At 48.1% G+C, this 20,422-nt stretch overlaps 2 protein-coding genes and 1 long non-coding RNA gene across 13 annotated transcripts in view; 1 reads left to right on the top strand and 2 right to left on the bottom strand.

The window, feature by feature from the left end:
• Positions 1 to 1,682: 1,682 nt before the first annotated feature.
• On the bottom strand, positions 1,683 to 11,942 carry MAPRE1 (microtubule associated protein RP/EB family member 1). Of its 3 annotated transcripts, none has more exons than XM_086853153.1 (7): positions 11,624 to 11,942; positions 10,865 to 10,988; positions 8,119 to 8,264; positions 6,645 to 6,849; positions 6,150 to 6,259; positions 5,319 to 5,471; positions 1,683 to 4,944 (listed from the first exon to the last, which is right to left on the bottom strand). In XM_086853153.1, exons 2-7 carry the CDS (start codon positions 10,983 to 10,985, stop codon positions 4,888 to 4,890), a joined length of 792 nt encoding a protein of 263 aa, XP_086709279.1. In that variant the 5' UTR covers positions 10,986 to 10,988; positions 11,624 to 11,942; the 3' UTR covers positions 1,683 to 4,887. The 3 variants fall into 3 exon arrangements, with proteins under 3 accessions (XP_086709279.1, XP_086709280.1, XP_023795537.1); XM_086853154.1 differs by lacking the exon at positions 11,624 to 11,942 and adding an exon at positions 11,483 to 11,566; XM_023939769.2 differs by lacking the exon at positions 11,624 to 11,942 and adding an exon at positions 11,191 to 11,442.
• Positions 11,943 to 12,365: 423 nt separating this feature from the next.
• The window catches only part of DNMT3B (DNA methyltransferase 3 beta), a 36,295-nt gene continuing 28,238 nt past the window's right edge, over positions 12,366 to 20,422 (bottom strand). For 6 of the 9 annotated variants that reach the window (XM_086853145.1, XM_086853146.1, XM_086853149.1 and 3 more), the window contains 10 exons: positions 19,998 to 20,042; positions 19,585 to 19,664; positions 19,190 to 19,302; positions 18,622 to 18,805; positions 18,298 to 18,382; positions 17,580 to 17,818; positions 17,331 to 17,421; positions 16,986 to 17,134; positions 16,268 to 16,353; positions 12,366 to 15,393 (listed from right to left, as the gene is read on the bottom strand). In XM_086853145.1, coding sequence (XP_086709271.1) covers positions 15,252 to 15,393; positions 16,268 to 16,353; positions 16,986 to 17,134; positions 17,331 to 17,421; positions 17,580 to 17,818; positions 18,298 to 18,382; positions 18,622 to 18,805; positions 19,190 to 19,302; positions 19,585 to 19,664; positions 19,998 to 20,042 — 1,214 coding nt within the window. In that variant the 3' untranslated portion in view covers positions 12,366 to 15,251. The remainder of the gene's footprint in view (positions 15,394 to 16,267; positions 16,354 to 16,985; positions 17,135 to 17,330; positions 17,422 to 17,579; positions 17,819 to 18,297; positions 18,383 to 18,621; positions 18,806 to 19,189; positions 19,303 to 19,584; positions 19,665 to 19,997; positions 20,043 to 20,422) is intronic. The other 3 variants (XM_086853150.1, XM_086853147.1, XM_086853152.1) reach the window with 1 other exon arrangement.
• LOC147650155 (uncharacterized) lies at positions 14,228 to 20,109 on the top strand. The gene is made up of 2 exons (XR_015277073.1): positions 14,228 to 17,822; positions 19,434 to 20,109. It is a non-coding gene; the product is annotated as an uncharacterized LOC147650155 (long non-coding RNA).

Raw genomic sequence — 20,422 nt, 5'->3', positions numbered from 1 at the left:
TAATCTCATCTGCTCATCACTCCATAAATATCAACCTGCAGAGCTTTGGACATGTTAAGATTTATATCCATGCTGTCCTCTGAGATTTAATACCTCCTGAATGTCCATTCATCCTTATGCATACCCTGGGGACAAAATCAGAGTCAGAGAAGATTGACAGGCAACCATTTTATGAAATATTTTCGAGAGGAAAATGTCCGCAAAACATCTGTTGGACTTGAACACAAAAATTACACCAGTTCCTGTGTCCTCCAGCTTTGACAGGTCAGACCAAAGAACTTTTCATATATAAATGTATATATATATTTATATATAAATAATAGAAACGTATATAACATAGCTATATATAATATTTAATATTATTGTATGCTGTCATACTGTTTCAATATTTATATATTGTTTAAATAAATATTTACATCTATAATAGTATATATCAAAGTTAAATATATATTATTTAAAGGCCACAGTTCACAAAGCCAGACAGCTGTGTTGAAAAAGAGAAGAATCATTTTTACAGAGAGCAGCCTTTACCTCCTCAAAGCTGGGGTTGCCTTCTGAAAACTTTCTTTTTGGTCTTAGGAGTTTCAGTTTAGTTTAACTTTGTTCCTTCTCTATTAAAAAGGAAAAGATTAACTGGATAATAAAGATTGTCTTATTGACAATCTTTATTATGTCTGCAGAGCCTCAAGACCACCACTGTCTTCCCAAGAGCCTGTTTCTTCAACTTAACAGGTGTTACTCCAGAGAGAAACCCCATTTGCTTTGCTCTCTTTGGCTGGACTTTGCCCATATCAAACCCAGCTCCCTTCCCACGGCACAGCAGGACCACGCTGTCCTGCCCAGAGCTTGTGCAGCCATCCCTCCTCTCTAGCCACAGAACAGAGAGGACTCTTCCTTCCTTCCCTCCCCTAGAGCTGTTTGCCCACACCACACACCTTTGCAGTATTCCCTGTCCCACTCCACAGCATGATTTTGTTCTGACACAGACTTACCCTCTTCCCTTATCACTTCTCGAATTTCTACTCCCATATACACCCACCACCTTCTCTGGTCACACCTTTAACATCCCTCTTTCCACTGACTCCAGGCCCATTACCTCTCCAAACAGAATTCCTGTGAGGAACCAACCTGCCCAGGCACATCTCACCCCCAGTGATCTCACTCAGGAGGTCGTTCAGGTCTCCTTCCTGCAGATCATGCTTTGGATTCTCTCCCTGCATTCAGAGCATCACCAGGGCAGTGCTGCACTCCCTCCACCTGCTGCCATTTCACTGCAATTAACCAGAGGTGGTTATTATGAATTGGCCATGGCTCCATCTCACCTCACTTTCTCCACATTAGAAGATCAGTAATTCCTCACTGTCCTGACACAAATTCTCTCTCCTCTGCCAGTAACCTGCAATGACAGCTGATGTTATTATCCCCTTTTTCTTGTACTAGTACAGGATTAGAGGCACAGGATGTGGTCTCTGCATCAGACTGGCCTGAAATCTATGGTACAGCCCTTTGAGTTTACACTCCCTCTTGCAAAAAATACCTTTCCCTTGTGAGCAGCAATTCCAGCCTTATCCTTGACAAGATGCCCTCAGCTCCCACCCTTGAGCCTGTTCTTGTGAAAGGACATTCCACCAGACAGCCTGTGAGATGACTGAGTGCTCAAGCAGCCACATCAAACTGTGATATGATATGACAACAAGAAAGTTTCTGGCCTTTATTTGAAGGCTTTTTACCAGTTACAGTAAGAATTGTCATTGCAAACCAGGAATTTTTTTAAAAAATGAATAATAAAAGTTAAAAAAACAAACATCCACGAGTCCACCTGCAAGTAAGACATGTTGGTACAGAAAGGAGACATGAGCTTTTGCTTCTTCCATTCTGTTTTTCAAAGAACTGATAGAACTAAGATACTAGGAAAGGTTGGATGCTATCAGAATCATTCCAGCAGGTGAGCATTTAACAGCATATACTGTACCAGGGTAACAGAGTAGCTATGTTAAATCTATGGGTTTGAGTTGAGCCTATTGTAATTTGTTTCTCAAAAAAGGACATTAAAAACCAGATTATGCCAAGATGTTATAATGGAGCCATAAGCTGGCTACATGAGTTTGTCCCCATTCTATTTATGACTCGTCTTAGTAGCAAAGAAGTGATGTAAACAACTGGAATTCTGAGCAGTGTGTGGCTGACCAGGATGCCACTGCAGTTTAGCTTTATAACGCACATCCAGTACATCCACACATCCTTTGGCCTCCCCAAGGCACATCAGCAGCAATTCTGACTCAGCCTTCTCTTAGCAGGAAAGGCCATTTACTTGCTCTGACCAAAATCAACCCGTCTGATGACCTGTTGCTTCCCAGTTCCACACATGCAATCCTCTTGGAAAGAGACTTGAAGCAACCAGGTCCCAGTGCACAACTTCTGACCTCCCAAAAGTCATCTTCACCTTCAGCCACATCCTGCTGCCACCTTTTGCTTTGAGTTGCTGGAATAATGGAATTTTTAGAGTCGAAAAAAATATGCTTCCGACTTCAAAGCAAGGAAGTAATGGGAAAGAAGATTTTATGTGCATCAAACCCCGGGTCTATGTCCACTCTCTCTTCTGCAGTCCAGCCCCAGCTGTGCCACACCAGCAGGCAGTGCCAGCAGTGCCTGTTCTCCACAGTAAGGCACCCACAGAGTCCTCAGGGTGCTTCCCAGCACAGGAGCAGCTCTGCAGGGATCACTTCCCATTCCAAGGTCAGATACATCCCGTGAGCACTTCTCTGCAGATGCTGGTCTGTGCACACAGCTGTGACAGGAACATTTAAGCTCATTTAAGAAACACAATTCAAGTCAAACAAATCAACTCAGTTTACAGTCAGTCTGCTCACAGAGCCTGGTGACAGAAAAAATTAACATCTCGTTTGTCTGTAACTCATAACCAGTGTTTTAGCAGTTTCAAAACACATTAAACACACAAAGTCATGTGACAGCATGCCTGTAACACATCCCTATTCCCACAGCAAGAGGAGGAGGAGGAAGTCAACACCACACTCACATCCCATTGACTTGTGGGAGGGAAAATACAGCACAAAAAAAAAATAAAAGAAAAAAAACAACAACAACAACCACTTGTGCCAGCACACTCCAAACAAACTACTGCTACTGAGGTTAGCAATGCCTGGGGCTGGGGAATGGAAGCTGAAATTCCAGGTCCTGCAAGCTTCACCATGAAACTATCACGGGCTTCAGCTCTGCCTAATCATATCTGAAAGCATGAGAGACTCCAGCAGACATGACACTCTTGAAATACAGAACTTTATTTAGAAACTGCTTAAAATAGAAAAACCCTGTCAAGAAAAATCCAAGTCAAATATGGTTTCTCAGTAAAATGGAGTTTTAGGGCAACAAAAGTCTAAAAGGCCACAAGAGAAATAGCACCACTGCAATTTTAAACAATGGCTAGATACTTGCATTTTTGGCATTCACTGAATTTGGGTTTTTCTCTGAACTTCACAAAGATTCATGCACTACACAATTACCATAAAATGCTCTCCTACACACATTTTAGGACAAGCTACCACCAGAAACAAATGAATACAAGCACAACAGGACTGATCAATCTCAGTAGTGAAGGGGGGTCAGAAGTCTTGCAGGATCTTGCCAAACACAACAGTAATGAGGGGCATGATAGCAAAAAAGGACAGTTAAGGAAAGTATTTTAAATATTAATATTTAAGTTAGTCTCAGTACTGTATTTTCTGCAATAACATTAGCTCTGTTAGCCAGCATCTTTTAGTTTTTACCCCAGAAGACTACTGAACTGACAAGTGTTATCACTAATATGCCCTGGTTCAAAGGGGGGGGTGGGGGAAAAAAGAAAGCAGACAGAAAAATCTCATCCTCATGTGCTCAATTCACTTTCATTCAAAGCCAGTTGCACAGTGCAAGTCCTGTTACAACTATTGGGCATGTTCAGCATTCCTTGGGATGGGAAAGGGAAAAGTGAGAGAACAGAAGGGATTATAACAGAAATGAAAATAAACAGAACAAATAAAAACAAGAGCCAGGAAGAAAAATCACTTCTGAAGGACATTTTAGGCAGTAAGACCGTGTGCCCTTTGCTTTGTTTTGCTTTTCTTACAGAAAACACAGTACGTTTTGGCAAAGCCACAATGCCACAGAAAAAGGCTTCAGCACTCTTCAAGGTAATTTATGTGTCTCAGCTGTTCATACTCCCTCTAATCTTGTGACAGGCAACGTTAAGGCCCATTTCATCGAGAACTAATCACTTAGTAAGCAGCTTTACATAGGAATGGAGTTTTGTTTTAATAGCCCCTTTTGAGCACTTGCTGACACAGTGAGACTGCCACGCAAGGCCTCTCGGACAGCAGTGAATGGAGTTAAACAAACGTCTACCCCAATATGAAGCACATAAAATCTCCCATCACATTACTTCAATTTGGCATATGGAAGCATATTTTAAATACTCTTAAGGCATTTATTATAATTTCTGTTCCGCAATTTCACATTAACTCAATCTTTCTGCGAGTCAGTCTTTAATTTCTCTACTGCACACCGCCTTAGATACAAAAAGAGTCTTCCCACAAACCAGTGTTTTACCAGCAAACCATTCTGCAACGAGCTCCAAATATTCAGCCTCTTGCTCCCTAAATATACCACCTCGATGTGAATACTGCTCTGCTACAGCGTGAGAAAGAGCTCTTAACTCAAACCCACTGTAAAAGTGAAACTTCCGCAAAGTGCACTTTAAGAAGAGGTACTTTTTGCTTATGAAAAGAAACCAGTGAGTCCTCTAAGAATAAAGTGGAGTATTTTACAGTTAAGCACATGATCTGGGGCAAAGAATTCTGATGTTGCTGCTCTGCTGGTACAGTATGTGGTCTGTTAATACTCTTCTTGTTCTTCCTGCGGTGCTCCTTCGTCAGGTATCACAAAGCCTTCCTGAAGGGGAAGAAAACAAGTGCTTTAATGAAAATCTGATATCAAAACAGTTCCTGGCTACACTGTAGATACTTTTTTTCCTCTTACTTCAGGTAAGACACCCTTAAGTCACTATTTACAGTGTCAAGATGTATTACCAGAAGTATTTTCCTCAACTTTGATCTATTTGTTACATACTAGTCATGGAAGGTCTACCTTGTTTGCTGTCTGACTATAATTAAGTTATCTGATCCTTTATTGCAGGAAAAAGCTAGGCCATAAACCTTACAGGGAAAAAAAAAAGATAGAAATAGAGAGAGCCCTGGAAAGCAAACCAGCTTCCAATTACAAGGGCAGGAAGAACAGTGCAACCCAGTCTATAACAGATTACTTACATCTGTGGCATAAAGAATTTCCACAATCCTCTGCAACACTGGATCATTCTCCCCTTCATTCTCCTGGCAGATCAATTCAATGTTCCTCAATTTACCAAAGTAGAAGTCTCTCTCCTTCTCCAGATCTTCAACAGTAAGTTTCAATACGTTGATCTGCCAAGGGGCATCAATAATAATTATATCCACCAGAGTTAGAATTCAGTAGGATCTATGCAAAAGGGGCATCCCAAAAGCTCTCAGAAGGGTGCTGATATACAAAGCACTTCAGCAGTAACCAATTTATGGGGGGAGGGGGACTGTGAGAGGAGAAAAAGGGCCATTTCTCAAATTTTAATATCACTGCCACAACATCCAGTCCAACATACACAAATCCACTTGGAAAGACTAAAGGCTGATTCCATGAAATAGGTAAAGCACTGACTGCCAGCAGTTCCCTCTGCTCACACATTCTTTGACGACAACTCTCCTGCTGACAGCAGGTTCACTTGTGTTGCTCTCTGGATTTCAGTGAAGGAGCAGCTGCTCATAGCTCTGTTGGAATGCTGGGAGAGCTGCAACACAGCTGTGGGAATACTTACAACCCTGCTATGTGTGACACAGCCCACACTGGGGTGAAATGTCTGGGCACTCGTGTGCTACAGGAGAGGTTTTGCTTCCATCAGAGAGCAAGACCATTATAATGAAGGGTTCCAAATTAAGTGGTTTTTAAATGAGCTGATTCAGATTGTTTTCTTCCATCTGCCTGACCCAGACATTCTGTGGTATTGGAAAAACAAACCTGCACATAACTCTATCAAGCAGAGGTCAGTCACAGGGCTGTCCTGTACACACCTGCTCGATCAATCCTGCCGATTCATCGTCTCCTCCACCCTTTTTGCCCATCCCAGGCCCAGCTTTGGGACCTGCTGGGGTCCTCTGTGCAACAATGGGCCTCTGTGGGGCTGCAAGATCAATTCACCAATTAATTCAAATTCTGCCTCCTATAAAGGGAGAATAATAATTCAAATTCCCCCTCCTATCCCCCCCCCTCCAAACATGCTTAGGCATGAAAGAGTTTGAAGACATGTTCCTTCTTTAACTCCAAGTAAGATGTCCTTCCTTTTTGGCACACTTGGCACCAACCATTGCCATTTTCTCTTTTATAGAAGACTGTTCTTTCTGTAGCCTCCAGACACCTGGGAACTACAGCAGCCTCAGTCTTTGAGCCTGGCATCTCTTAAACAAAATGCAAAATACCAGAATCCCATACACTGATTTTAAATAGCAACCCAGTCATTTCCCCAGAGTTTTTCATGATCTAGATCATCTTTTAACTATTTTCTCTACCTGCACTGCCAGTACCGAGAGATTTCCTGGTTTTGTTCACAACTGGAGTAACAAGGTTTGGTGCTATTGTGTCTTGGCCTTGTCGAGCAGCAACAGGATCATACTCCTTCCCGTCATAGTTTGCATCAAAAAATTTTTTGAACCACTGAACAAACTCAAAGTTGTCCTGAAATTTTCCTTTCACTAGTTTGTCCACAGGAATTATCTGAAGAGGGGGAAAAAGAAAAAAAAATAGTCAGACTCATATTAAGGGTAAAGAACCTCTCTGTGTTTTTAGATAAAAAGTTTTAAAGTTAATGCACTCAAAAGATATGCAAATTTAATTCTTGTCCAGTCTAGGGAAAATCCCCCTTGACCACTATATCAAATAAGAAGATTTTTGTAGTTATTGGAATGAAAAAAACAATCATGCTTTGCCTTTGAGGGTCCAAATAATTTTAAATAACTCTGCAGCAAAGTTTCTGCTAGACCAAGTTTACAGACAAAATTTCTTCCTGTTCACATGGAGCTGGTTCTGATGAATCTGAACTGATGACCAACTCCAGAACTGCTACAAGAGCTAAACTTCACTGTTATAGCAGACTCCAGCTTCTCTGGGATGAGGTGTATAACTACAGACTGCCAAAAAGATGCAGCAAATAGTGAAGTTTTGTTTGTAGGGAAATTTTTTATTTTCATAACGCATTTGGAAGCCAGGCTGGCTGTCCAGATGGGTTGTGTGGACAGACTGCACAAGCCACTGTCCCCAAGCAGAGACTGACTCTGTGCTGGAGCTGCCAGCTATGGGAATGAGACATCTTAAAGAAAGAAAAAGCTTCAGCCCTGCATGTTCTGCATCCTACCAAACACGCTGTCTGTAACTATTACCTGAATAAATCCCCCTTCCATCAATGGAACTGTCATTCCATCTGAACAAGCTTTTTCACAATTTCATTTTCACTAGCTAAAAATCACATATTTTAATAACTGGAGGCACTTAAAAGCCATGTAGATGTGGCACTTGGGGACATGGTTTAGTGGTGGGCCTGGCAATGGTGCAGGAACAGTTGGATTTGATGGTCTCAGAAAGATTTTCCAACATTAACAATTAAGTAATTCTATACACTTGTAAAGAGCAGTCTGGAATCCTTAGGACTATCATAGCAGTAGGTTATGGGAACATACCTCCTACAAAGATGGTCCAAGGAGGAAGCTCAAGCAAAACTTACCTCATAGAAATTTCAGTATTATCTTGTGCCACAGAATTAAAAGGGTAACATTCATCTCATCATTAACTGGAAACCTGACCTTGGCTGGAGGAAAGAAAAATGTGTCCTAACTAATGTGAGGATCCCAAGGCAAGACAAAACAAAAAGTTTTGAGGCTTACAAACCAAAATCAAACTCTGTTCCCAAATTTGTTCAGTTTTAAATCTGAAAATTCATCTCATCTACATTAACATTAAAAGCAGAGAGGCAGTTATAGCCCAGCTTACTTTGTCAACACCCATTCGTTTAAAACCTGCTTGTAGAACCTTGAAGTTTTGAATGTACTCATGTTCCAATTTTGCTTGAAATTTCACTTTCTTGAGTGCTACAGAACCTGGGAAGAGCATGTCCATGAACTGACAGTATGCAGCACCTGCCAAAAGGAAAAGAACACAAATCCTGGGATGAATTAAGTCAGCTCATCTCACTAACCTTCATGAGTTTCTTTCCAGTCAGGTCAGCAAACTGACCTGACTCACTCCTCAGTCACACAAGCCCTTTAAAGGCAACAAAGGCAAGAAAACAGGAAGCTTCAGACTCCTTTTTGGTGCAGCATGGCCATAAATAAGCTTAAAGGAGCTGGAGAACCAAACTTTTGGGTTCATGACTAGAACTCTTACAAATAAGAACAAACCTGCATCCATAATTCCAAGGGAAAAAAAAAATCTAAGGAATAAATTTACTTTCCTTTCTTCATAGATATCAGTACAGATCTGAGATGTTATGTGTCCAACAGGCATGTATTCTTCTCTTAACAATACTAATACAACTAAATCAGAAAAAGAATTATTCTAAAAATTGTATTTGACCATTATTGAAACCATAATACATTTAACTCCTACAAACAGAACCTATACACAATTCAAGGTGCTCTCCAAGATAAGAGGCTAATTAAGCTGAATTATATTTAAAGCAGGCCTTAATCAAAGCACCAAAATAAGATAAGTGTTTCTTCCTATTAATTTAAATGCTTCATGTCCTCCAATTCAGCACTTGCTGTAATAAGAGGAAAAGAGATTCAGTTCAGCCACAGAGTGGACAACCACCTCCATATCTATAAAATACACACACATAGTAAAAAAAAAAAGTGGTTTTAAACTAGATCCTCACTCTGCAGTGATGATACACAACCATTAAAAGCACAAGCACAACACTCAGGATTATTCCCACACCAACATGAATGAATTACGGAGTAATGGGAACCCTAACCTAAACCATCCAACAGCTGCTCAACAAGTTTTTAGGAGCTATCTGAAGGCCAAGAAGGAATATAGAAGAGCATTGCCCTCAACTACTCTGTTCATCTCAACCACATCCAATAACTGTTCATTCTCTTATCAAGGTACTTTGCAGGCGCTCCCACTTTCACCTGCTACCAGAAGGCTGATGTCATCTACTGGTGCAAATTAAAAATAAAAACAACAAACCAGCTCTTGCTGTTTACTCTCCACTGTGTCTCAGTTCACTTGCTGCAGAGCTCCAATCCCAATTCAAACACAGAGGACTTGCCAGACACCAGGGGTTTGCTCACTATTGGCAGTCGGAGCAGTAAGTGCGATAAAAACAGAGGGATCACAGCGTAAGTCAAAGGGCAGATTTTGTGCATTTATGCAACCTCAAACTACTGCTGTCACTGCTCCCCTTGCCAAAGACAGCAAAACAAGCTTGGGAACTCCAGCTTCCACAGGACTATGACAGCAAAAGCCACTTCATCCTTGCCAAGGCACGAAGCATTATTGCAGACAAAGAAAAGAGACGTTACTCAGGATATACCACATCAACAGCTCTGTCTTTTCCCAAAAACAGGTGAGCTGGAATTCTGCAGAGCCAGTACTAATTATCCTCACTTCGACACACAGCTCTCACAACAGGCAAGACTCACACCAATCCCATGCAAATCAACCCTGCACACGACAGGGTTTAACCTGCCTATCTGAAAGCAGACAGTGCTTATCATTTCCCTTCCTCCTGTGGTCATAGATCTTTAGTTCCCTCACCCTTACAGTTCTTGTCCATCATCTCACTAGACAAAAGCCACTACAAATACCTGTCAAATGCCTGTTGTGTCCCTTGCTTCTCTGTAATCTTTGTGACTATTTCTTCCATGGATTCAGCCACAGCCTGTACTGACAGTCCAAAAACTCACTTTTAACTAATACCTCCTTTTATTCTACCTCAAATTTCCGCATGTCTCCTTCCATGAGCAACACCTTATCTTAAAGTTACTGTATGAGCCACACTTCCACTTTTCACCAAGTACCTGTTGTAGTTATCCAAATTATCTTGTACCCAGGCTGTATTCCTAGCCTTGGGTTTTTTTCAGCTCTTATTCCACAGACTATTATCTTTTATTCGTTCTTACAAGCCTCCTCCTCCCACACACTCCTCCCTATGATGACACTTGACTCCATTTCTGTACTACAGACACTTCCCCTTTTCTGCCTACAACTGTACATGACATTCAGCTGTGCTGAAGTCGATTCAAGTCCAGGTAAGCTGGGCTGGCACAGACTGGATGTGCTCCGGGACGAAGAGGAGTTGTAAAGTCCTGCAGATGACCCCACAAGTCACTGCTTTGCCTTCCTCACACTCCAGAAGTCTTCCAGAACAGATCACTGTTTTTGCTAGTTACACCTGTAAGACTTACTCTATCTATGCAGACTAAATGCTTAATTCCTCATGGGAAAACAACCTCTTCCTCAGTCTTTTTTTCACATTGACATCCATCCCTCATAGCATCTATACTGTAGTGAGTCACGAGAACGTGCCTTTTCATTACACTGACATTATTAACAACCACTTCAATAACACTCTGACCATAACTGGATCATAACACTGACCACAAATCTGTTCACACCAGGAACGAAGCCAGGAGCACAGCTACAGCAGGGCAGCACAGAGGGTGCAGCTGCACCTCTACAGAATCAGGGTGCACACCCCGTGTGGAACTGCCCTCGGGGTGAACCCCCGTACCTGAGCACAGCTGTTCAATCTTGGTCAGCGTCAGCTGCAGAGACTCATTGATCCACGCCAGCATGTCATGTCGGCTCAAGTTATCGCTGGTCACTGAAGTAGAATACACATTCACTGCCATTTTCTGAAAGACAGAGCCAGAGGTGTGAGTGCCACAGACGCTGGGCTGCGGTGGAGCCGCCTCCTTTTGAGCCATCCCGACCCATCAGCGAGTGAATCGCGACGCAACTGCGGGCTGCCAACAGCTGGGAGGACCCTCCCGCACCACCACTGCAAAGGGCTCGGCTTCGGGATTTTTGACGAAAAATTAGCACCGAGGAGCTCACGTGGGAACCGCTGAAAGGAATCGCGGTTGCGGCAAGTTACACATCCCTCTCCGCCGCGCCACCGGGAACGGCCGAAGCACTTCCTGCCCGGCCACGGTATCTCCCCGGGGATCAATACCGAGCGGCCGGTCCCCGCCCAGCCCCGCCGGCACAAAGCGGAGCCGCCGGTGCAGCTGCCGCCGGGCAGAGCCGCCCGCGCTGCGGGCGGGGCACGGCCCGCGCCCCCCCCGCTCCTACTCCTCACCACCCCCCGCCGGTCCCTCCGCCCCACCACCCGCGGTACCCGCCGCACCTCCGCCCGTCGAGGGGCGCGGCCCGGCCCTGCAGGCCTCGCGCCAGCCCCCTCGCGGCGGGGGCGCCCCGCCGGCGCTCCCCGAGCCCGGGGCCCTCCCCGCTCCCGCCCGGCGCCCCCGCCGCGGCCCCGGCCCGGTACCTGCGCCGCGCTCGCCCCGTCGGCCCCGCGTTCAAACCGGCCCCGCCCGCCCTGACCGGGACCGCGTCACGCGCTCGCTGCGCGCCTGCGTCACGCTCACGTCACGGCCCGCGCGCCGGCACGGGGCGGGGGCGGTTGTCAGGGGGCGGGGCGATCAGCTGCGTTGCTATGGAGATGCCACGCCCGCTCCGCCCGCGGGCTCGCCTGCCATTGGTCGAGCCTCTGGCCCCGCCCACACCGGGGGTCCCGCGTGCCTGAGGGGTCGCGCTGGGCTGGAGGCCGAGGGTGCGACGGGAGCGCTCCGGCCGCGGGCACCGACAGAGCCCGGCCCTGAGCACCCGGCACAGCCCAGCCTCGACCCTCAGCACAGCCCGGCCCTGAACCCTCGGCACAGCCCGGCCTCAACCCTCAGCACAGCCCGGCCCTGAGCACCCGGCACAGCCCGGCCCTGAGCACCCGGCACAGCCCGGCCATGAGCACCCGGCACAGCCCAGCCTCGACCCTCAGCACAGCCCGGCCCTGAACCCTCAGCATAGCCCGGCCTCAACCCTCAGCACAGCCCGGCCATGAACACCCGGCACAGCCCAGCGTGGCTTCAGGTCTCCTTGCACACCAGCACCAGCCACCTTGGTGTCACTGGCATCACCTCAGGGGCAGCAGGAGAGGGGCAGCTGGGCTCCCTGGCTGTTCCCCTCCTCCCACTGTGAACCCCCTTTATTTACCCAATAAGACTGTCCAGCCGTACAGAAATACTCACTTTTAATCAGACATGATAAATGGTAAACTGTCGACATTATTTTCCCCACATGGAAACCAGTGAAATCATGTGGACAAGGCACAGTTGCGAGTTTCCACACTCCAGGTTAAAAAATTGTGAAATGTGTAAAAAATTATACATTTCTCTCATTTTTAAAAGATTGTATAAAAACCTGCAACATGTTCAACATTAAAAATCCTTAACCTAAAAAAATAGCACCAGGGAGAGTTAGAACCCTTTAAAAAGTATCAAAAAGGAATTTCTGAGATCCCCTCCCTTAACAACATTTTATACTCATAATAAAAGGCAGCTCTTACAGGGAAAAACATTTCAAGGAAGACTTGTCTACTACAATTCTCATCAAGTGAGCTTAATGCCAAGACAATTCTCATTCCTCTTTTATCTTTGTTTACTTTCCCCAAGTCCTTTTTTTTCCCCTCATCTATTTGTTTTCCTTTTGATCAGATAGGAAAGGATGTGAGATCTGGAGTATGTAAGATCAGGGATGCCATGGAGTGGAGGGCACGTGTTCGCCCAGTCTGGAAAAATCAAGCCCATCAGACCAGAGGATGGCTGTCACCCTGAGCCCCTGCACATGGTTGTTGTTCACCCTCAGGCCCCACGCTGGGCTCCAAATAGGGACTGCAAGAACCTGGGATGAGGAATTAGTGTTGTGGCTGGGGTCCAGCTGGACATAAGGATCACATTGGCGAGGAAACCAAAAGCAGCTGGAGCAGTGCTGGCAATGCCAAGGCTTCCCAAAGCCCTCCAACGCGGCACAGAACCCACCCTGCAATCTTCCCAGTCTAGGGGCTGGTGACAAGAGGGTGCTACATGTCCCCAAACACTTGTCAAGAGTTGGATGTGCCAGCAGTGACATGGACCAGCCTGCTTGGCTTTCCTCAGAGTTTTCTTAACTAAGGCAGCATCGTTTGAACAAAAATGAACCCCCCAAGGAGTTTTCTTGAGTAACCTCCAGGTTAAAACAGGGAAAAAAAAGCCTTTAAATTACCTGGGCTTCCCTTGCTATCCATTCCCAAGCACATCCTTGGACTGGAGACCAAGAGAAGATGGTCCTCAGAGCTAGGATGGAAAACTGCACACAAGGGTAGAAAATGGGAGGCTGCTGTCCTCTACCACAAGGACAGGGGTGCCAGAGAGGTAGAAGGAGCTGGGAGAGAAGCTCTTCCCAGTGATGCTGTACAGCACCTTGCAAGAGAGCAAGCATTGCTTGGGTGGAGGGTTGGCTGGCCCACGGTTTGAACCTGAATAGTTTTGAGAAGGTGCCCGAGGGCTCTTCCAGAGCCAGGTGACAGGTGAACAGCAGAGGTAGGGGAGGACAGAGGGACCAAAGGGGGAATGGTTTCAGTGCATTGAAATGTGCATTGGAATTCAGAATCCCCAGAGATGCCTGCTGGAACAGTAGCCCAGTGGCTACGGAAAACCTGGTGGAAATGGACACAGGCACCTGCACCTTCCCGGTGGCCACAGGCTCAGCGTGCCCAGGACAGCATAGACAGCATGATAATCACTCTGGCAAAGCTGGAGAGTAGAGGAAGGCAACCAAATGAGTACAGTAGTGGCCACAGGAGCTCCCAGTTTGGGAGTACAGCCCCAGGAGCCCCCAGGGCACTGCCAAGCTGGGGCTGGGCACAAAATCCCACCTCTGTGCACAGGGATGCACAGGGAGATGGAAGCACAGGGGAGGAGAGGTACAGCCCCCTGCCTGCAGACCCCTGCAGACCCCCCCAGCAGTGGCAGTGCTTTCCTGCCTCACTGTCCCATTCCCTGTGCACAGCATGAGACAGGCACAGGAGAGAACAGTGCTGGTCCCCCTGCACTCCACGAGGGTTGGGTGGGATTTTCCCTGGAAGGAATGCCCTGCCACCACTGCTTGGGTTCATGACATCCTACATGTCATTTAGGGTGCTGAGATTTGAGGGTGCCATTGACCATTACACTGTTCTTTCTGCTGACATACCACATTCATTTGGGAAATGGATGCTCCAAAAACATCTTCCTTTACAGGCCCTGGAGTCCAAATCCTCCCTGCTCCAGTTACTGTGTAAGCTTTCAAACCATTCAGCAGGATTTTAGAATGTAAGAAAAGGTTTTAGATGCTTTTAAAAGGAAGTAGTGAATATTTGTAAACTACAACCAAACATATAAAACAGTATTTCTTTAGTTCTAGCTAGAAAAGTAATTCTATCACCTCACAGTTCAGTTTCAGCTACATTCAGGTCTAGGAATCTCCACATTCTTATGTAATGCCTTAAAGCAGCAGTAGACATAAAAAACAACAAAATTAAATTTTATCAAAAAAAAAGAAAAAAAAAAAAGATTTGGTTTTTGTATGATCCTGTGTTCAGTGTGTAACCTGAGCAGGGTCCCTTACACCTGCTGCTACGGTTTGGGGGTTTTTTGGCAGTTACTTCAAGAGGTTTTGTTAGTTTAGGAAAAGCACCAATTCACTGTAGTTCAGGTTTGCCTGCAGCTCCCCGGCAGCTGCCCGCACACAGGCTGCTCAGCAAGCGGTGACTTCCCGGCTCCAGGCTAAACCGGAATAGTTAATGCTCTGGAGGATGAGGCTCCCCGTCTCATCAGTGATGCATAGAGCTTCGTGTGCTGGGTAATTAAAGCTTTGTCCATCATTTCCTACATATCACTGTTAGTCCCTTTAAAGAAGTTACCCTGCCAGGTTCTTTGGTTACAGACATTCCTCGGCTCTCCCGGCGAGGCCAGGCTGCCGTCCCGCGGCACGTGGCCGGGGAGGGACGGGGCCGTGGCAGTCCGGTGGCCGTGCCCGTCCCTCTCCCGCCACAGCAGCGGTGCTGTGCATCTTTACCAGAGAGACGAGGGACGCTCCGTTTGCTATTCACAGGCAAAGTAATCCTTGAGCGGAGAGAAGAGGTGCCGGATGACAGGGACGCTCCACGATCCCCCCAGCAGCTTCTGGCGCGTCCCACGGCTGATGTTGGAGACATCCGTGTAGGCCAGGGGGAAGCCAAAGATCCTGTGGAGCAGAGGCAGGAAAGGGGAGGTGAGGCAGAGCAGGAGCAGGAATCCCTTTCCTTGGGTAGCACCGCTCCCAAGCCACCCCAAAGACAATGAGCATCGGGAGTCTCCTGTGGGGAGGGGATTCAGCTCTCCAGCACAATTGGAGCCCCATGTGACCTGAGCAGAGCCATCATTCTGGATGGGGCCAAGCTGTGAATTCCCACCATCCTCAGTGCCCTCCACCTTGTTGGATTTCCTGGCAAGGCTCCCATGTCCGGGCATCCAGCCTGCCTCTGCTCAGCAGCACCTCTGCAAGCATTGCCCTGGGGGTACTCCATGGAGATAGGACTGAGTAGCTCTGGGTAGCTCTGAGTCATGGGCTGGGCACTTCCCTTACAATCAGATGAAAGTCCAAGAGCCATTTCACATCACAAAGGCTTGGAATTGTCATTTTACTTTCAAATGCCATTAGCTCAGTGTTAACTCCAACAAATACTGACAATTTAAATATAAGCAAGCAAAACTATTTAACCCTAGTCTTGTTTACTAGCCAGAAGCATCCAACTAAAAAACTTCATGTTTTTTTCTCATGTAACTTGATGTGCAGGACTGGTTGTAATTGGATTTATCTACTCCCACTCCTTCTGTAGTGTTTTGCCATGAATTCAGGGTGCTGCTACAGGGTGTGAAGTGTGGAGCAGGGTGCACTCATGCTTTGCCACAGCAGCTGCATTATCATGTGCACATCCCTGCAGAGAAGCTGCCCCTTTGGGAGCTCACTCCCAGGAGCTGGGCTTAGAGCCAGGGAGACAAAAAGCCCAGAGGAACAGGCACTACAAAACAAACCAAAACTACTGTGAGAGGCCAAAAAGGACAGCAGACTTGATTACCGGTCCATCCCAGGGAGGTTGCCCCAAAAGTAACGAGCTCGGTGGGCAGCTGATATCTTGATAGCATCAATCATAACTGGGTTACACTAGGGACCAAAAAGAGAGGAAATAAAAGTTAGAGGGAATGTTGGTTTGACTCTCTCCTGCATGGACAGCCCTTCCCACTGCAGGAACTTAAAAGTTTTCAGCAAATCCTCAGAATTATGTAGCTCCCACAAGCCCTGTTTCACACCAGAGAACAGCCTGGGTGGCCACATGAGCTGCCAGGTCATGGCCATGGCCAGCAGCTATTGACCATCACAAGGTGCTCAGTGCTGGCTCCCATGGACCAGGATCAGGATTGTCAGCCTCCAGTGGTGATTTTACACCAGCAGTCCCTACTGACCCACAATCCATCCTGGCTACCACAGAGTTAAAACTCCTTCCCAGTCCCTGACCACCCCCCTCCCCAGAAATAACAGGCATTGCTGGGAACAGATGCTTTCTGCAAGGCTGGCAAAACCCCTCCCCCAGAGGACTAGTGCTGGGGTTTGACCTGATGAAATCCAGACGGGAGCATCCAGAGCCAAGACTAAACTTGATTCCTTGGCATGTGCACCAGGCAGGGGTTTTCCAGCATCAGGGCCACAGGAAACCATAGCCAGACCCTCACACCCGGCACACCCCAGCAAGTGTCACCTGCTCCAACGCCTTTCCCACAGCTGTCAGCAATCCCTACCTCCAGAAACCGGGAAATGTCCCTCTTGTCGTTGATCCTCATGGCCACCACATTCTCAAACATCCAGAAGAAGGGCCGCTCCTCGCCTGCCTTGGGACGAGCGTAGTTGAGCAGGTGGTAGAACTCGAAGAACAGCCTCCCAGTTCCTTCTGCGAGGAAAAAGCCGAGCAGCAGGTTTGGACCAGCTGGGATACGGGTTGCGGGGCCCTCCCCGCCAAGATGGGTACGGAGACAGCCCACCACCAATACAGCTTGGGGCTGAAACACTTCCCCAGGCTGTAGGGTGGCTCCATGCCCCAGGAACATCCCAAGGTATGCAGCCCAGCAGAGGCAAAGCAGCCTTACCAAACAGCGCCTTCCTGGTTGGATTGACAAGGGAAACATCGTCACAGGGGGTTCCACCGATCACCAGGTCAAAAGGACCCCACTCCTCAATCTGCAGAGAACAGACAATCCAGACCGTTAGGAGATGCCAAAGAAACAGGTCTCTGCTCCCCAGTGGGCCTAGGCACAAGCCTGTCCCAGAGCTGGTGGGGCGAGAGCCGTGCCCCCATGGTGCCATGTCCCTCAGGCTCCCACAGAAGCAGAGCTCACATTTCTCTTGGTTATGTTCCTGACATCGTGCACGTAGGTGATGTTGCCCTCGGGCCGCACGGTGCCCGTGGCGATGGGGTTCTCGCAGATCTCTGAGGCGATGTACTTCTCCACTTGGATGCCCAAGTCCTTCAGCACCGTGTACCCTGCCAACGGACAGAGGTCTGAGGTCGCACTGCTCTCTTTAGGCTCCAAGTCTCCCTCGTCAGCACCGCTCGATGTGGCCGCTCCTGGATGTCCTAGGTGGGTGTAGTCAAACAGCACTTCAGGGTGAGTAAACTTTTATTTGAACCATTCCTCCAGGCAGGTTTGCTTCCAGAAAGCAGAATGCCAGGGCTGAGTGAACTGAGCCAAACCAGTTGCACACAGGCACTTCAGAGTACAGCTTACTGGTGTCCCCACAGCTCTGGCTTCTCAGGGAACCAGCCATCCCAGATCACACTTGGCACAGCAGGAACACCCCTATGAGATGCCCATACATGCCCTCTCCTCCATCCCTTCCCCTTCCATGCCCTCTCTCAATCCCTTCCCTCCTCCACAGCCCTGTCCAGCAGAAAAGGGAGACCCTGCCCTCATCTCTCTTCTGATGGGGATCTTCCTGCTTTCAGCCCCTCCTCCCCACCACACTTTTAGAGACAGGTTTGAGCCCATGGAATGACTCATTCCCAAGGCCCAGTGCCAAGACCTGCCCAGCAGTGCTCCCCCCCTACTGCCTCACCTGTTGTGACCCCATCAAACAATGAGAGCACTCGAATTGGTCTCCTCTTTGCTGGAGGAACTGTTGGGTAGATTTTGGGTGCAGCCTGCAATGGAGACAGTCATGAAACCCCAGCCCTGGCAGTGCTGCATTGTCCCATAAGGCTCTGAATGCAGCACCTCCACCTTCAGGACAGCATCTGCGGGACCAAGAGCCTGGCACCCTTGGAAGGGTGGATGGACAAGACAAGGCAGAGGGAAGAGGAAGTTCAGGTCATTCACCCTGCCCTCAGTGACCCTCTTCCCCACATCCCAGCACACTGGGCTCCCTGCCCACAGCCCTTACGTATTCCTGTCCCTTGTCACTGGTGAAGAAGTCCTGCAGGCGAGTGTTCCAGTCCTGCCGGCGCTGCAGCACGCCGTGGTTCTGCTGGGGCTGGCACATGTAGCAGTTCCAGGGCTCCTGCTCTTTCACTCTGGCTGATGACCCTCGGCCCACCAGCACCTCCAGACACTCCACACAAAAGCACCTGCCCAAACCACAACAGCTTGTGCTTGTCACCCCAGCAACCCCCGCTTTGGGTCACCCCAGCTTCTCCTGGAGTCTCCCCTGCCATGCACAGGAGCCCCCACCATTTTACAGAATATTTTTTCAGGCAGTACCCTGGTTTTTTAAGGCTGCTAACACAAGCTGGTGACCAAGGCATGGGTAAATCTCCTGCCAACCTCCACAGGGCTTATTCAAGCGATGCCAGGCTCAGTAAGTGCAGGTAGGCTGCGTTGGGCTATGCTGCGTGGCAGGCAGCGGGGGAGAAGCACAGCCCCTGCCCAGACTCATGGAGCACCCTGCTCCCTGCAGCTCCCTGGGAATGGTGCCAGGCCCTCAGCCCCAGGAGCAGAGACACTGAGCTCACCTGCAGCAGCTCCTGTTGCTGCAGAGCAGCAGCTCCTTGCCTGCGCAGCAGACGGTACAGTAAGACTGGTACCCATCTTCGTCATACATGTAGAAGTACTCCAGGAATCTATCCTAGCAAAAGGACATCCAGGAGCAGAGGAGGATATAGGATCAGAAGCTGTGCTCAGAGGGTGGAGAACACATATTTGCACCATTCCCTGTACACGATGAGAACTCAGAGATGCACATCTTTCTTGTTTCAGGTGGTGAGAACATGCTGGGGGACAGCCCCTCAGGAGACACAGCATGGCCAGGACGTGGCACAGCCAGGCCCTGTCCCAGCAGCACTGGATGGACCCCAGACCCATCCTCTGACCCCAGGCTCCCACTCAGCCCCAGCACAGCAGCACTTACCCTGCACGTCTGGCAGAGGCCCCCCTTGAACAGTGGGTGGAAGGTGGCTGGGTTCCTCCTCCCGCAGGACAAACAGCTCTCTGTGGGACAGAGAGCTACGCTCAACCCAGGGCAGGGACTCCTTACACCACACCACAGGCTACAGAGGCTGGAGCTTCCCCTTGGAGCCATGTCTGGATAAAGCCTGCCCTGAGAACTGCATCCAAATGTGGCCTGACCTTGGAACCGTATCTGGATGTGGCTGTGGCTCCCCAGGGAGGATCCACAGAGCACCCTCTCACCCTGCAGCTCACCTCAGCACCCTGCACTCACAGCACCTTCCCCCCTCCTACATGGTGCAGTTGTAAAGGGACCCACGACCCTTGCTGAGCACCCCCAGCACCTCACACCTCTTCCAAGCAGACAGTTTTTACCTTCCAGCTTCCCGCTGTTGCTCGTAGCTTCAGAAACCATTTGCTCTTTAGAAAATTGAAAAGAAGAAAATGGAAAAAAGAATTTATTATTCCTTATGTAACAAACTCTAAATGCACTCTCCTTACAGGTGCCTTATTTCTTGCATTAGAACTACTCCAGCTTTGCTGAGAGATTTGGGTGCAAAACCCACATCCTTTTACTGATGGAGATTAGAGCTCAGCATAGCAGCACATGGTCATGCTCCAAGCTGAGCCACTAGTGGGGCCTAGCCCATGTCTTGCAGTTTGGTTTGCTGGTGTCTTGTAAGGCACAAGTCAGCACCACTAAACCATAAAGGCTTTTGCCTTCAGAAACCAGGCTCATGGTCCCTGGGAAGAGCCAAGCCCTTTGCCAGAATGGTTTCCCAGTGCTCTCAGGGTGCACA

This window comes from Cyanistes caeruleus, chromosome 16 (genome assembly GCF_971803275.1).
Source record: "Cyanistes caeruleus chromosome 16, bCyaCae1.hap1.1, whole genome shotgun sequence".
Lineage (NCBI taxonomy): Eukaryota > Metazoa > Chordata > Aves > Passeriformes > Paridae > Cyanistes > Cyanistes caeruleus.
The sequence above is the reverse complement of the archived record's forward strand: the minus strand, read 5'-3'. Positions and strand labels throughout refer to the sequence as shown.